Source organism: Callorhinus ursinus, unplaced genomic scaffold, assembly GCF_003265705.2.
Source record: "Callorhinus ursinus isolate GAN/ISIS: 27379988/994484 unplaced genomic scaffold, GSC_fseal_2.0 scaffold13, whole genome shotgun sequence".
Taxonomy (NCBI): domain Eukaryota; kingdom Metazoa; phylum Chordata; class Mammalia; order Carnivora; family Otariidae; genus Callorhinus; species Callorhinus ursinus.
Window position 1 is genome coordinate 1,167,944 of NW_027397075.1, and position 17,230 is coordinate 1,185,173.

At 44.3% G+C, this 17,230-nt stretch overlaps 1 protein-coding gene across 3 annotated transcripts in view; it reads left to right on the forward strand.

Moving 5' to 3' along the window:
* The window catches only part of TMC7 (transmembrane channel like 7), a 45,487-nt gene that overhangs the window by 19,106 nt on the left and 9,151 nt on the right, over positions 1–17,230 (forward strand). For 2 of the 3 annotated variants that reach the window (XM_073899453.1, XM_073899452.1), the window contains exons 4-13: positions 207–374; positions 1,974–2,056; positions 4,519–4,664; positions 6,150–6,297; positions 7,556–7,729; positions 9,420–9,577; positions 12,338–12,455; positions 12,772–12,869; positions 14,981–15,010; positions 15,104–15,290. In XM_073899453.1, coding sequence (XP_073755554.1) covers positions 207–374; positions 1,974–2,056; positions 4,519–4,664; positions 6,150–6,297; positions 7,556–7,729; positions 9,420–9,577; positions 12,338–12,455; positions 12,772–12,869; positions 14,981–15,010; positions 15,104–15,290 — 1,310 coding nt within the window. The remainder of the gene's footprint in view (positions 1–206; positions 375–1,973; positions 2,057–4,518; positions 4,665–6,149; positions 6,298–7,555; positions 7,730–9,419; positions 9,578–12,337; positions 12,456–12,771; positions 12,870–14,980; positions 15,011–15,103; positions 15,291–17,230) is intronic. The other variant, XM_025855496.2, reaches the window with a different exon arrangement.

The window sequence follows — 17,230 nt, forward strand, 5'->3', positions numbered from 1 at the left end:
ACCACTGTCAAGTAGTTAATTCAAGGTCAAGTGTAGATTTAGAAAAGAGAACCTTAAAGCCAACAGTAGAAAAACAAAATATTTCTTCCTCCCTCCCCCACCAAGATCACTCCAACTTCAGCTTTGTGGCCGATTGGATCTACTGGGGGTAACGCGTGTGTAGGTCAATACTCCTGGTCAGTGATGTCTGGATTTCTTTTTTCCAGGGAAATTTGGCACTGGGATTCAGTCCTATTTCTCCTTCTTGCGGTTTCTTGTGTTGCTGAATTTGGTGATATTTCTGATCATCTTTATGCTGGTTTTGCTCCCGGTCTTGCTCACCAAATACAACATCACCAACAGCACTTTTGTGGTCATTCCGTCCCAAGACACGGGTGAGTCTAAGGCCTGGTTTGCTGTGAGAATGTTCTTGCCACTGTGTACCTATCTACAATGCTTCCTTCTCTGGAAATCTTTCTATTCTAAGTTGCGGGTGCCTGCATCAGGATGGGCTCAGTTATGCTGCAGAAACAAATGACCCCATAACTCTTAGCACTAATAACCACAAAAGGTTCTTTCTCACTCCTAGTACGTGTCCATCACTGTTTGGTGGTGGCTTTGTTCCGTATTGTCTTCACTCTGGAGCCCAAGCTGATGGAGCAGCCTCTCTCTGGACCATTGATGGTCACTATGTCCAAAAGAAAAAGGGCCAGTGCAAACACACTGGCTCGTAAAACTCCTGCCTGGAATGACACCTGTCATTTCTGCCACATCTCATTACCCAAAGCAAGTCACTTGGCCCTTCCTGATTTCAGCAAGGCATTTGGGAGGAGCACTGCGGCTAAGAAAGTGGAAAATTTAGCACACGTGATATCACCTACTCCAACTCCAGTAACTTTGAGACGTTTATGCCATAATTCTCAACATAGGTCCCATCTTTTGGGCATCCTGCGCTGTCAAACAGGGAGAGTTTCTGTCATTCTACAAACATTTATTGATTCCCTTCTAGGTACCAAGCTCTGTGCTAGGAGCCAGAAGTAGGCGAGCTGAGTCAGAGCCTGACTTATGTGAGAATTATAAAATGGCAGAACTGGAATCTTGGAACTACCCAAGGTCTTGGAGAAACTGGTTCAACTCCCTTCTTTAGCGAAGGAACATAGGAAACTAAGGCCCAGAGTAGGGGTGGTAGATTGGGTTATTTTTCTCGATTTGTCACTCCCCTGTAATTGTGACTTGTAGGGCCGCCCACTGTGGGCAGAGGATACTTTCTGCCCCCATTGGTATTGCACTTGGCCGTGTGGCTGGTTTTGTCCAATGGAGTATTAGCTTGAAACAGCTTGTGTGGTTGGCTTGCCTATGAGAAGAGCATCACCAAATAACCATTGCCTCAGCCTGGGTCCCAGAATGAAGTCATATAGTGCAGACCTGAGCCCAGCTGGAGGCATGGGATCCATCCTAGCTCAGTCTAAATCAGCTCAATGAACTCAAATTGCAGCTCCATGAATGAGAAAAATAAATGTTTGGTATGTTCAGTCACTGAGACTTTGTGGTTCTCTGTTATGCAGCAATGGCTCACTGATACAGGGAAAGTGAATTAGCTGTTCAGGGATAAGGTAGTGTCATTAAAATTGGTACTCAAATGATTTCTTGGTTATTTATGCCTATGTAAACATATAGGTTGTCTTAATGAAGCTGCGTGTCTATTTATACACGTGTAGAGATCTTTTAAAATTCGTCATACTTACAGTGGAATCACAGTTAATGTCAATCACATCTTCCAAAACATGTGCAAACATGAACCCCAAACCACAAAATACCCATACAGACAGAAAATGTGCACTGTAAGTAGACCCACATACAAAACATATAGAAAAAGACATACTAACATCTCTAAATGTATATACATGTGCGTGCCTTTATACACAAATTATGATAGCCAAGTTGTAGTGACTGTAAAACTTTTCCACTGATGTTCTTGTTTTTGTTTTTTACAGATGTTCAATGCACAGTTTATCCAATAAGTAGCTCTGGACTCATTTACTTTTATAGTTATGTCATAGACTTGCTCTCTGGCACTGTAAGTATTCTAACATAATTCCGCATTTGGACCTTTGATAGGCTGAAAATAGGTTAATTTAAAGATCAGGCTCCTGAATGTCTGTGGTGAGAGCCAGGCACAAGAGTTGACACAAATGCTAGTAAAAGGAACAGGATTTGCAGTGACCTCATCAGCAAGGATAATGTTCACCCACCTGCTGCTAGAACATATAGGAAACAGGCTTCAGCCACTGGCCATTCCTTAGTCCCTGCCCCCTTTGTATTGACTTGCAACAAAATAGTGAGTTCCCCCAAAGAAAGACGTTTCAGTGGAAATAAACCCAGAGAGAATTTCTTTAATTTCTCAGACATTGTAAAACCTTACATGTCAGGGTCCCAGACCACCCAGCTGAAAGCCATGGCTCTTCCTCCCAGAAATCACACACAGAGACATGCATCATACAGATATGTGCTCATATGTACGTGTGCACACCACATTTGTACATGTCCGTATACATTCCCCGAAATCCAAAGTCTGGTTTTTTTTTTTTTAAGATTTATTTATTTATTTGACAGAGAGAGACACAGCGAGAGAGGGAACACAAGCAGGGGGGAGTGGGAGAGGGAGAAGCAGGCTTCCCGCCAAGCAGGGAGCCCAGTGTGGGGCTCGATCCCAGGACCCTGGGATCATGACCTGAGCCAAGGGCAGACGCTTAATGACTGAGCCACCCAGGCACCCGGGAATGAATCTTTAAACGCTGGCTTGTCTTTGCTGAAAACAGGTGGGCTCATGATCAAATCAGAAAGATTCTTTTCCAGGCCCACTGGATCTTTGCCCTATAATATTTAATTATTTTGAGGGAGATATCAATGACAGCCCTGATACCAACCTGGGGCGATAAAAACTGGTTTCGTGTAGTTGGGCAAGTTTTTATGGCCAGTGGGCCCAGCCTTCAGGAGAATTAAAGGTGGAGTCTTCTGTTTCTACATTTTTCTTCTAATAAAAAATTTACTTTAATACTCAGTATAAGAATATATGGTTATCATAAAAAGTACAGAATTTATAGCGTGAAAAGTGAAATTACCTTTCCCCAGAGGCCACCGAACCTTTAACGCTGGCTCATAGCCTTCTCCACCTTTCTCATGTACTTACTTCATACGGTCTTGCTTCATATTTTGTATGGGTTTTTCATGGTCTAGCCAGTCCCCTGTTGCTTCCATATTCCCCCTTTATAAACAATGCTATACGGAACATCTGTGTACTACATCTACTAAATATACTATTTCTGCTTTCTGTATATACTGTCTTCCCACTCTCCTAGAATTTTCCCGCTACCCAAGGAGGCATGTGAAGTATTCAGTTATTTCCTCCCTAAGTAGTCAGGAACTTTTCTGTGCTATATTTTCAAGTGGGGCACCTTTGGGTTTTTTTGGTTCGGTTTGGTTTTGGTAACAGCTTTATTGAGGTATAATTCACACAGCATACAATTCACCCATTTAAAGTATAGAATTCAGTGTTTTTTTCCTGTATTCACAGGTAAGTTCTGTCATTGCTAGTCAATCTTAGAACAATTTCATCGCCTTAAAAAGAAATGCTGTACCTTTTCCATATCCCCTACCAATCCTAACTGGTGGTAAGCAACCATGAATCTACTTTCTGTCTACAAAATGCTTATTCCTGACATTTCATATACATGGAATCCTATAATACATGGTCTTTTGTCTCTGGCTTCTTTCACTTAGCATGTTTTTTCATATGCTTATTGACCATTGTGTATCTTCTTTTTTTTTTTTAAAGATTTTATTTATTTTTTTATTGAGAGAGAAAGTGAGCGCATAAGCAGGGAGAGGAGCAAAAGGAGAGGGAGAGAGAGAATCTCAGATTCTGTGCTGAGTGTGGAGCCCAACGTAGGGCTCGATCTCACCACCCTGAGATCATGACCTGAGCTGAAATCAAGAGTCTGATGCTTAACCCCTAGATCTTTAATTTTTTAAACAATGTTTTCTAGTCTTAAGAGTGTAAGATTTACACTTTATTTGTTAAATCTGTTCCTAAGTATGTTACCCTTTCTGCGTTGTTGCACACGGAATTGTTTTCTTAACTTCATTTTTGGATCACATACCTCTGTATTTTTATTTTTTTATTTTTAAAGATTTTATTTATTTATTTGACAGAGAGAGACACAGCGAGAGAGGGAACACAAGCAGAGGGAGAGGGAGAAGTAGGCTTCCCGCCAAGAAGGGAGCCCAACGTGGGGCTCAATCCCAGGACCCTGGGATCATGACCTGAGCCAAAGGCAGACGCTTAACGACTGAGCCACCCAGGCGCCCCAACACCTCTGTATTTTTAATACTCAGGTTTTATCCATGCTTTGTTCCCCAGACACTAGCTGAGCACTCCTTATGACACTGGAATGTGGGTTCCTTGAGGTAGAGACTGGTCTCCTGATTCCCTGCAGTGAACTTAACCAGTCTAACCTCATGCCTTTGGCTTTGTTTCAGGGTTTCTTGGAGGAGACCTGCCTCTTTTATGGACATTACACCATTGATGGAGTAAAATTTCAAAACTTCACCTATGATCTGCCCCTGGCTTATTTGTTAAGCACAATTGCCTACCTGGCCCTGAGCCTTCTTTGGATAGTGAAAAGGTAAAATTTATCAGGTCATCACATTCTTTTTGAATTACCCTTGATGGCTGGGGTTTATTGGTGGTCTGTGGACTCTGGGAGCCATTGCTCAAATGATGAGCAGAGTCCAGAGTCCCATAACAGGGTTATGGGAAGAAAAGTTTGTGAGTATGTTGTAGGCCAATGAGATCTGGAGGTAACGGAGGGAAGATTTGGGAGCTGGAACCACAGCCAAATCATTATTGCACACGTGTCAGGGCTGTAACGTGACCTTCTCTTTGATCTGGTGTGGTTGCTAATCAGTTCTCTATTGGGTTGTAAGTGGCAGAAACCCAACTCTGACTAACTAGAGTAAAGGGGAATTGAGAGAACCAAGGAAGGGAGGAAACTCCAAATTATAGGAAGGATAAGGCTATGGGTATGTCTTCCAAACCACCAAAAGCAAGGGCTCCTTCATCCCTGGTGATTCTCCTGGTGGCAGTTTCCTTATGTAGACTCCCAAGGTCACAGGTTCCAAAATCCTTTTGAAGAGCTGTGTTGGCTCTTCATTCAGGTACCCAACTCTGACCCTTCAACTATTGCCAGTGGGTCAAGATCATACGAGAACCTCGTATTTTCCATGGTAGACAGGTGGTTCAGTGGGAGATGCCAATTCCCAAGAAATGAATAGCAAGGAATATTAATTAAATTTTTTAAATTTTATTTAAATTTTAGTTAAATGAATTAAAATTACAAAGTGTACAACAGCATGGCATCTGACCTGAACAGGTGCTCACTAAATATTTGGTTATTTTACTATTTAAGTCATTTACTCATTTATCCATCAGCTGGATAGTGGTCATATTACAGTCCAGGCATTCCAGATATAAACATGGCAAGACAGCCTGTGTACCTGCCCTCAGGGAATTTAAAATGTAGTCAGGATAAGGGGCTACAGGCAATAAACACATAATGATAGCAGATTAGATTCAATGCTGTGAAGAAAATAGACTAACCTGAAGTGGGGGGGTCACAACTTTAGAAGGGGTGGTGAGGAATCTTTGGAAGGGATATTTGAGCTGACACCTGAATGATGGGAAAAAAGCATCTATGGGAAGAGGCAGGGGAAGAACTGACTGAGGAATGGGTAGAGCAGTCCTGTGAGTACAAAGGCCCTGAGGCCAGAGAAGTTTGTGAGTTTACAGAACGGGAAAAAAGCCATGGTCATCCCGGCAGCATGGCCGTGTGGGAGAAAAGATGGCATAGTGCACGACCTCTAGGCTGGGTTAAAGAGTTTGGATTTTATTCCAACTATGAGAAAAGCCCTTGGGTAGATGAAAGGAAATGATTTTCCACCATGAGCTACCTGGTTAGCTGCCACACATATGTAGCATGGTCCAAACTGGTCCCTGCCCAAACAAGTGGAAAATGCAGCCATGTGTAACTTTTTTACATGGTCAACAAAGCCAATCCACGGGCCTGTATTTTGTTGTTCTTCTAAGAAGGGTCATCGTGTTTTGGGGCCAGGTCGGTGGAAGGGTTCAAAATCAACCTGATCCGGAGTGAGGAGCACTTCCAGAGTTACTGCAACAAGATCTTTGCCGGCTGGGACTTCTGCATCACCAACCGAGGCATGGCGGACCTGAAGCACAGCAGCCTGCGGTACGAGCTCCGAGTGAGTGCTGCTGGGTTTTCTCTCGGCGGGTTCCTTGCCAGCCAAGTCGTGCCTTGGAAAGCATGGGGGGTCGCGGCGCAGCTTGCAGAGGAGCTGGGTGCAGGCCAGCCTGTCTCTAGTGCTTAGCAAGTTTCCCGTGTCATCTTCAAGAACTTTCCACGGAGGGGGCGCCTGGGTGGCTCAGTCGTTGAGCATCTGCCTTCGGCTCAGGTCATGATCCCAGGGTCCTGGGATCAAGCCCGTGTCGAGCTCCCTGCTCAGCAGGAAGCCTGCTTCTCCCTCTCCCACTCCCCCCGGTTGTGTTCCCTCTCTCTCTCTGTCTCTCTCTGTCAAATAAATAAATAAAATCTTAAAAAAAAAAAAAAAAAAGAACTTTCCACAGAGAACTGCCTCCTGAGGTTGATCATCTTCACCAAAGCATGGAGTTGGTGGACTGGGGATGGGCAGGAGGTAGGCACACGAGGGTGGGTGGGAGGGAATGGTGTCTTCCCTCCTTCCCCACCACCTTATACTGTTATTTTTCCACCTGATGAGAACCTGTCATGCATCACTTACACCAGGAGAAACTAGAACTAGGAGGGGATGCTATGATGATAAGGTGGAGTGGAGAGAATAAGAAAAAGTACAAGAGAATTTCCAGATTCATAAGGGGAGAAAGAGGAACAAACGGTATCTTGAACAAACCCACCCAAAAAAGGAGGAGATGATCATAACAAAAGCATAATAAAGTGACGTGGAAGGGCTCAAACAAAATGTATTCTTTGTCTAAAGGAATGACATAACTACATCTAAGTAATGCCATGGATAGGTTATGCTTCTGTTTTCACAGTTATTGCGAAGTCTAATTGCAGACTTTTTTTTTTTTTAAGATTTTATTTACTTGAAAGACAGAGCATGAGTGAGGGGGAAAAGCTAAGGGAGAAGGAAAAGCAGACTCCCCGCTGAGCAGGGAGCCCGATACGGGGCTTGATCCCAGGACCCTGGGATCATGACCTGAGCTGAAGGCAGACTCTTAACTGACTGAGCCACTCAGGCGCCCCTCCCTGCAGTCTTAGGCGGTTCTACCTTGGCTTAGACCCTTAGTAGACACGAAAGCTAGTTGGGCTTCGTCTGGGAAGATATCTACACGGAGATCGTTTTTTTTTTATTTAAGGAAGGTCTTCAAGATGGATGGATGGGGTATGACGATGAATCACAGGTTCCACCCCTGAATATCCCTTCACCCCATGCTCACGGATGAGTTTTCTTTGGCCCTCAGGCAGATCTGGAAGAAGAAAGAATACGGCAGAAGATAGCAGAAAGAACATCAGAAGAGACGATACGGATTTACTCTCTGAGACTGTTTTTGAACTGTATTGTTCTGGCCGTTTTAGCCGCATGCTTTTATGCAATCTACAGAGCGACAATATTCTCACAGGAGCACATGAAAAAAGTAAGTACTCTGTGAAAGCCAGCTTAACTTTTATTCTGGTTGCACATTAGGTATGCCAAGTGCATTACAAGCCTCTGACATAGAGACCGTCATCATTTTTGTTTTATACATAAGGATATCAGTTTGACTGCTATGACAGAGAACTGAAAATCATAGGTGACCAATTTCTATTTTTTTTTAAGATTTTTATTTATTTGAGAGAGAAAGAGATAGCGAGAGAGAGAGAGAGAGCATGAGCAGGGGGGAGAGGGAGAAGCAGGCTCCCCGCTGAGCAGGGAGCCCGATGCAGGGCTCGATCCCAGGACCCTGGAATCACAACCTGAGCCGAAGGCAGACCGTTAACCAGCTGAGCCACCCAGGAGCCCCTAGTTTCTACTTTTAATAAAAATACAGGAGCATCCAAAAAGAGTGTTTGGAATTCCTCCTAGAATCCATAATATTCAAATTCAGGTTTGCCTACCTAGATTTAATCCTCAATTCCACTACTTACTATCTGGGGCTCCAGTTTACCTAAAATAGCAGTGGTTTTAAAAATGTACATTGGGGGGCGCCTGGGTGGCTCAGTTGGTTAAGCGACTGCCTTCGGCTCAGGTCATGATCCTGGAGTCCCGGGATCGAGTCCCACATCGGGCTCCCTGCTCAGCGGGGAGTCTGCTTCTCCCTCTGACCCTCTTCCCTCTCGTGCTCTCTGGCTCTCATTCTCTCTCTCAAATAAATAAATCTTTAAAAAAAAAATGTACATTGGTCTGGTGGCTTTGATTCATGAAATCAATCATTGGAGTTGGGGGGGTTCCTTCCATCTTGTGGCTCTGCCATCCGTAGGGCACACCCTTTCCTATATGGTACAAGATAGTTCAGCATGTCCACATTCTAACCAATGGGAAGGAGGTGAAGGGGATGGAAAGGTATACCCTTTTCTTCAAGGGCAAGACCTTTTAAGTGCTTGCACTTAAAACATCTTCTCACATCTCTTTGGCCAGAATTTAGTCAGATAGCTGTACCTTGCTATAAGGGAGGCCAGGAAATAATAGTTTTATCCCAGATAGACGTATTTGTGGCCAAATAGTTTATTACTCTGAAAGGAGAGAAGGGCTAGTCCAAATCAATAACTACTATGGCCTTGAAAATACTTTAAATTGCCCACTGATACAGACTACATGGATTTTTTTTTAATACTTGACCTTAATTAATCCACTAGAGCTAATTTTTCTTTGTTTGGTACTAGAGCATGATACCTCTGTTTGAACATCCAAGGAAGGAAATGGCTTATGTTTATTTTTATTTTTATTTTATTTTTAAAATTTTTTTAGAGAGAGAGTGAGGGACAGAGAGAGAGGGAGAGAGAGAATCCCAAGCAGGCTCCATGCTCAGCACGTAGCCAGACATGGGGCTCAATCTCACGACCCTGAGATCATGACTTGAGCCAAAATCAAGAGTCAGACACTTAAGTGACTGAGCCACCCAGGCGCCCCAGAAATGGCTTGTGTTTAGAGGCCATGTTGAATGACATATATGTTTTGTGTTGTTTGTTTATCTAAATATGTATAGTTGAATTTTTTTTCCAGTTTTATTGAGATATAATTGACATATAACATATAAGGTGTACAGCATAATGACTTGATGTACTTATAGGTAAGTTCTTTCAAGGTCAATTCATTTGTGATGTAACTTCCCTTTGATATCTTCATAGGAAATTGACAAGATGGTTTTTGGAGAGAACCTTTTGATATTGTACCTGCCTTCTATTGTGATTACGCTGGCCAATTTTATCACCCCAATGATCTTTGCCAAGATCATCCACTATGAGGATTATTCCCCAGGCTTTGAGATCCGGCTGACAATACTTAGGTAATGCCTAGACATGCCACGCAGGTCACCACTTGCCCACTTTTCTGCCCATGGCAGACATTGCTAATCAATTGTGGCACCTTTTCCTGTTGAGCCAAGAATCCTTGACAGTCTTCAGACAGCCCACCTGAATGAATCAGAGTTTGCCTATGCAGTGAAATCTCTTTGACTTAAGCATGTACTCAGCGGTATTGTATTTTTGGTTCATGTATTAGCACATCCACAGCTGAGGGCATAAGGTGCGGCCCTGGGATTGCTTGGAAGATGTTAGAAATGACGAGTGTATACCACCAACGGAATGAGGAAATGAGAGAGTGAAGGGAAGGCTGTTGATAAAGGGTTTCTTACTGGGGCTGCTGGCAGCTGGGGCTTGGCCCTACCGGACAACTGGGTGTTTGGGTGGGATATGTCTTAGTGGGTTCCCACCCACCAAGGTGTCCATCCTTTACTTCATAAGAGTAGCTGGCTCCCAGAGGCATCAATTCCCCCATGCTCCACCTCGCTACCCCCGTGCATGGGCCTTGGGAGGAGAGGAGAGGAGAGTTATCAGCACTTACATCAGGAGCCTGGGGTATCTGCCGGGATAATGAGTGCCAAGAAAGTGGGGCCAGGTCACTGACTGTGCGTGCTACAGCTAACTGCTTATAATTTGTTGTGATATCTCTTCTCATTCTAAATAAATACTCAGTTTCTTAAAAAAGAAACAAAGAAAAGAAAAAGAAAGGACAGCTGTAAAGCAGGGTCTGGGGAGTGAACACAAGTAAGTTGAAGAGGACCAGGTGGGGGACTGTGTGATACAGAGCGTTTCATGCCTCAGATGGCATTCACATTTTTTTTTAACTTTTTATTTTGGAAAATTTCAAACAGAAACAAAAGGTATAATAAACCTCCATATGCCCATCACTTAGTTTTGATCATTACCAACAATTTGCTAATCTTGTTTCATCTTTCCCCCCCAACACACTTTTGCTGGATTATTTTAAGCAAATCTTTTTTTTTTTTTTTTAAGATTTTATTTATTTATTTGACAGAGAGGCACAGCGAGAGAGGGAGCACAAGCAGGGGGAGTGGGAGAGGGAGAAGCAGGCTTCCTGCGGAGCAGGGAGCCCGATGCGGGGCTCGATCCCAGGACCCTGGGATCATGACCTGAGCCAAAGGCAGACAATTAATGACTGAGCCACCCAGGCGCCCCTAATTTAAGCAAATCTTATTTCACCCCTTTCCCCCCCTTAACAGACCATCATCACACCTTAAATTAAGTTGGTTCCCCGATGAAGTTGCAAATGACTTTCCAGGATTGGTTTGTTCAAACCAGGATCCAAACAAAGGCCACATGCTATGTTTGGTTGTTATGTCTCTTAAGACCCCTTCGTTCTTTTCAGAATTCCCCCACCTCTTTCATTAGGCTGTCAATTTGTGGGAGAAACTAGGCATTTGCCCTGTAGACTGTCCCCTCATGTGGATTTAGTTCATTGTTTCTTCATGTTGTGTCATTCTGTTGCTCGCAGTTGCTAAAAACTACCGTGTAGATTCCGAACGTCAGGTGGCATGCTACATAATGAGAAGAGTGAGCAGATGTGTGGCTTTGCTTTTCTCCCCACTTTTTCATATTTTGTTGTTGTTGTTTTTTACAACCAAACAATTGAAAAGCGTCTTTCAAAAAAGTTAGCCTACTCTGCCCTCCTATCATGAATCCTGCTTTCCCAGGTAGCCCTCATCTGTGGGGTTCCTGGTGTTTATTCGCACATTTTCTGTTTTTAGAAATAGGATCATATGTAAGTGACACCCCATAACATGCTTTTTCCACTTCCCAATGTATCAGACGTCACTCAGAGCTCATACTTAGAAGATTCGATTAGTTTCTTTCAGGAATGCATCATGTTCTATAGTCTATAGTGCGGCTTTGTCATCTGTCATCATGGATTCAGTTATTCCCAGCTTTCTGATCCTTTTTTTTCCCCCCTGCCATTTAAAAAATTGTAGCAAAATATATACGTAACATAAAAAGACATTTTTTTTTAAAGATTTTATTTTTAAGTGATCTCTACACCCAATGTGGGACTAGAACTCACAACTCTGAGATCAAGGGTCACATGCTCCCCTAACTGTGCCATTCAGGTTAGACATGTAAAAAAGTATTTGGGGCGCCTGGGTGGTTCAGTTGGTTAAGTGTCTGCCTTCCACTCAGGTCATGATCCCAGTGCTGGGATCGAGCCCCGTGTCAGGCTCCCTGCTCAGCAGGAAGTCTGCTTCTCCCTCTCCCCTGCCCCTCCCCCTGCTTGTGCTCTATTGCTTCCTCTCTCCTTCTCTCTCTCAAATAAATAAATAAAATCCTTTTAAAAATTTCTATTTATTTATTTAGAGAGCGTGCACAAGCAGGGGGAGAGGCAGAGGGAGAAGGAGAGAGAGAATCTCAAGCAGACTCCGTGCTGATGGCAGAACCTGATACGGGGCTGGAACCAAGGACCCTGAGATCATGGCCTGAGCTGAAATCAACAGTCAGACGCTTAACCGACTGTGCTGCCCAGGCGACCCTAGACATTTTTAAGTGTACAATTCTGTGGCATTAAGTACATTCCCAGTGCTGTGCCACCAGAGCTGCTATCCATTTCTAGAACGTTCTCAGAATCCCAAACAGAAACTCTCTAATTATTTGTGGGTTTGCTTTGGAGCTTTTCTGCTGTCTAGCCTCAGTTCCAAGGAGCCGGCCTGCCCTGAGCCTCCTCTTCCCACACCCTCTCCTCACTGTTTCCCCCGCAGGTGTGTCTTTATGCGGCTGGCTACCATCTGTGTGCTGGTGTTCACCCTGGGTTCCAAGATTACATCCTGTGATAACTACTCCTGTGAGCTCTGTGGCTACAACCAGAAACTCTACCCGGTGAGCCTGCAGGGAGGGGGGCATCTTGCAGGGAGAGGTCATTGTTGGGTGACAGGCTCAGCATCAAGAGAATGGCCCTCAAAGCTATGGGTTTGAATCCCAGTTGATCCGCTTTTCCTCCTGTGTAGCCGAGTCACACACAGGCACTTCTGTAGGCTTGAAAACCAGAGTCTATGCTGGGGCTCCGAGGAGCGTCAGCTGATGGCCTCCAGAAGCAGCAGGATCTGAGAGTGGACAGAGCATTGGAAGGAGTGTGAGAACCTGGCTTTCTCTGCCCCAAGTTGGGCCTCATTTTCTCTTATCTCTTTGGTTTCAGTGCTGGGAGACCCAAGTTGGGCAGGAAATGTACAAGCTGATGATCTTTGACCTCATCATCATCTTGGCTGTGACGCTTTTTGTGGATTTTCCCAGAAAGTAAGTGTGAGGGATACCCCTCTGATTTCCGCCTACCCCTCCCAGTCCCTTCCATATCCCCAGTGGAGGCTCCCATCAAAGCTGTTCTTCATAAAGTGCTGACAGACATCACTGACAACCATCCAGTGACTTTCAGTTGGCTCTAGGCCATTGACCTCATAGTCCATTAGGTGCCCCCTTGAAAGGCAGCATGAACCAAAATGGCGCTGCTTTCCATGAAGTTTCCATGGAGATGGCTTCTGACCATTAGCACAGCTACTATCAAGGGAGACCTTCCAGGTTCACACCCGAACACGGCCACTTGCTGGTCATGTGACCTTGGGCAATAAGCTCTGTGCCTATTTTCCCATCTGTGAAATGGGAATGGTAGCCGTAGCCACTTCACAGCACAGTTTGAGGATGACAGGAGAAAATGCAGATAAAAGTACTGAGCACTCAACAAAATATTATCTGTCGCTATCATGATTATCATTACCACATTGTCACTGCATTATTATTATTGGCATCTCCTTGAGCCTTAGGTGAAACTGTTTACTTAACCACGTTTTTACCCAGCTGTACAAATTATCCAGGCATGTCAGTAGTCCAGTAAGCCCTTAAAAATAAACTTTAAAAAAGAACCTATCCTTTTGTTTTTATTTATCTATTTATTTTTAAAAATTTATTTATTTTAGAGAGAGAGCATGCGAGCACACAAGCAGGGGAGGGGCAGAGGTAGAGGAAGAGAATCTCAAGCAGACTCCCCACTGAGCTCAGAGCTGAATGTGGGGCTTGATCTCAGGACCCTGAGATCATGACCTGAGCAGAAACCAAGAGTCAGACACTTTACTGACTGCGCCACCCAGGCAACTCTATTTTTATTTATTTATTTATTTATTTATTTATTTATTTATTTAGGGGGATTTAGGGGGGGGGGGAACGAGAGAGTGGGGGGTGGGGGTTAGGGGAGGGGCAGAGGGAGAGAGAGAATCTTAAGCAGGCTCTGCACCCAACACAGAGCCTGAGCCAAAATCAAGAGCCAGATGCTTAACTGACTGGTGCCTCGAAACTCTCCTTTTAGAAACCTACAAATATGACATGAGTGTGTACTTATTAAAAAATGTTAAATATTTAGAATACAGAAATAAAAACAGAGGCCTAGAGAATAGTGTGACTTCTCTTTTGTTACCATCCCCCTAGCTCCCCATTCCCACCTCATTTCTCAGAGGTAGATCCAACTTTGGGGTAGATCCAGCAGTCCTTACAAATAAAAACACATTTACAGAACTACCTATGCAAATAAACCCACAGTCTTGCTAGGAGCGTTCTTTTTCCCCCTGTAAATAGGATCACAGTGCATCCACATTGGTCTGCAGCTTGCCTTCCCCCCCCCTTTGGACACACAAAATACAATGAACAACTTTCCATATCAGGACGCGTGGATTTTCCTCATTTATTTTAAGGACTGTATAATATAAGTCCATGCCTTATAATTTGTCATTGTAGCCCCTACTGATGGGCATTTAGGTTGTCTCCAGTGTTTTTGCTAATATGAGACAGTCTACAGTGAACAACTCTGTGTGTTTTTTTTTGTTTTTTTTTTTTAAAGATTTTATTATTTATTTGAGAGACAGAGAGAATGAGAGAGAAAGCACATGAGATGGGGGGAGGGTCAGAGGGAGAAGCAGACTCCCTGCTGAGCAGGGAGCCCGATGCGGGACTCGATCCAGGGACTCCAGGATCATGACCTGAGCTGAAGGCAGTCGCTTAACCAACTGAGCCACCCAGGCGCCCAACAACTCTGTGTGTTAATCTCAAGCCCCTGGTCCTGGGGTTTCTGCAAGGAGTATGTAGGATTCCAGGAAGTGGTATGCTAGGCGGTAGGGTTCTCATAAGCCATTTTCTGTGTGAATGCACATTAATTTTTGGGCTCAGTGGCAAGCAAGAGCACAGAGACTGTCCGTGTCATTCATTGTCACCACAACCTGGTGGAGTAGGTTGTTATAATTCCCCCACATTCCAGATGAGGAGAACAAACGTTATCTAACCTTATTTGACTGCTAAGCTGTAGATCTGAGATTCAAACTCTGGTCTTAATGATTCCAGAGTTCCCTGCATTCTGCATCTTCTAGACATGTGACTAACCAGTTTCCAGGAGAAATGTGTGTGGAAACAGCCCTGATTTGGTGGACGTGGTTCTGTGGCCTTGGCAGGCACTGGCAGTCCAGGTGAGAAATTGTCCCCTTTGTTTCCAGGCTCCTGGTGACCTACTGTTCCTCTTGGAAGCTGATTCAGTGCTGGGGACAGCAGGAATTTGCCATTCCTGATAACGTTCTGGGGATCGTCTATGGGCAAACCATTTGCTGGATTGGAGCGTTTTTCTCACCTCTTCTCCCTGCAATTGCAACCTTGAAATTCATTATCATCTTTTATGTGAAAGAGGTAAGGAGAGCGGGGGCAAGGGGCTGATATTCTGGACCATTCTTGACCACGCAAGGCATTGGGCAGGTCATGTGTCTGCAGCCCACGCACATCCCACGAATCAAAATTACATCCCTTGGGACGCCTGGGTGGCTCAGTCGGTTAAGCGTCTGCCTTCGGCTCAGATCATGTCCCAGGGTCCTGGGATCAAGTCCTGCATTAGCCTCCTTGCGCAGCGGGGATCCTGTTTCTCCCTCTGCTGCTGCTCCCCCTGCTTGTGCTCTCTCTCTCTCTCTCTGACAAATACAGAACCTTTAAAAAAAATTACATCCCTTTTTTGGTGTATATTTTTATTCTGGAAAAAAAGACTTTGAATGGATTTCCACATCTTTATAATTTTGAGTTTTGTCAAGACTTTTTTTTGTTCCTGTGATTGAAATGTTTTTGTAAGTCACTGTCCAAGAGGGGAGCCACAGTTGAGCCATCAGTTGGCGGTAGCACATTTTGGTGATGTTTCACAAGACGTCTGTTAATTGAAGTTCTGTTACTTTTCCGTTTGGATGTTGGAGCCAATGTATTTATTTTCAGGTCTCAAAAGTATTTGTGTAGCTCTTCCAGTGGCTCACAGGCCCCGAGCACTGTGCCTGAACTAAGTGCTTATTGGGTAGAGTAGTCCTGTGGATGACTAACTGATCTGGGCTTATTAACTGAGCTGCCTTTTTAAAAATTATTATTATAGAGGCAATATATGCTCACTATTAAACTATATACAGGGATGCCTGGGTGGCACAGTCGGATAAGCATCTGACTCTTGGTTTCGGCTCAGGTCGTGACCTCAGGGTCACGATATCGAGCCCCACGCCCAGCTCCGTGCTCAGTGCAGAGCCCATTTGAGATTCTCTCTCCCTCTGCCCCTCCCCACCACCCACATGCTCTCTCTCTCTCAAAATAAATAAGTAAATCTTTTTTAAAAAACTATAAAGTATATACAGATATGCATATTGTAACTTCCATCCCTTCTTCTGGAGGTACCCTCTGTTAACAGGGCCCACGCTTACTAATTACCTACTATGCTAAGCCCTGAGGATTTAGAAATGGAAGTAATAATAATAAAGGTATTAATAATAATGACAGTAATAATGGTTGTAAGAATACCACGTGCCTCCACTCTGCTGAACACTTTACACAGGTTATCATGGAATGCTCACACATATCTTTTGAAGTAGGCACTGATATTAACCGTATTTTATGAATCAGGAAGCTGAAGTTCAGAGAGGTTAAGTAAGTGGCCCAAGGTCACAGAGCTTATAAGTGACTCCAGATTCCAGCACCTAAGCTATTTAATCCTTCGGTAAGCAGGGCCCTTCGATTGGGCCGTACTTCAGGCCCAGATGTTTTTTGGCCTTTGAAGAATGTTCTGGTGCTTTCATGTGGAAACTTGAGTTGGTCGAAGGCACCAAAGGAGAGATGGATGTGAGAAAAGTTAGAAGAAATTTTTCCTTTTCGGGACGCCTGGGTGGCTCAGTCGGTTAAGCATCTGCCTTCGGCTCAGGTCATGATCCAAGGGTCCTGGGATCGAGTTCCACATTGGGCTCCCTGCTCAGCGAGGAGCCTGCTTTTCCCTCTGCCTGCTACTTCCTCTGCTTGTGCTTTCTCTCTCTCCCTAATAAATAAATAAAATCTTTAAAAAAGAAAATTTTCTTTTTCCAGAAAATATTGGTCACCCAGTGCTTTCCGGGTATGTAGCCTAGCAAAGATGTGTGGGGGTAACGGAATAGGTCATGGGCACTAGGCTGGGTTCTGACACCACAGGCCTGACCAGCCAGCCACCCCCAAACAGGACACCAGGGGGCCCTAGCACTCATTGCTGTTCACCTCACAAGATTTTCTGGCTACTGGAGCAGTCAGAACAGCTTGAGGTCCCCTCCCAGTAATGTAGTTTTTAAAAATAATAAGGAGAA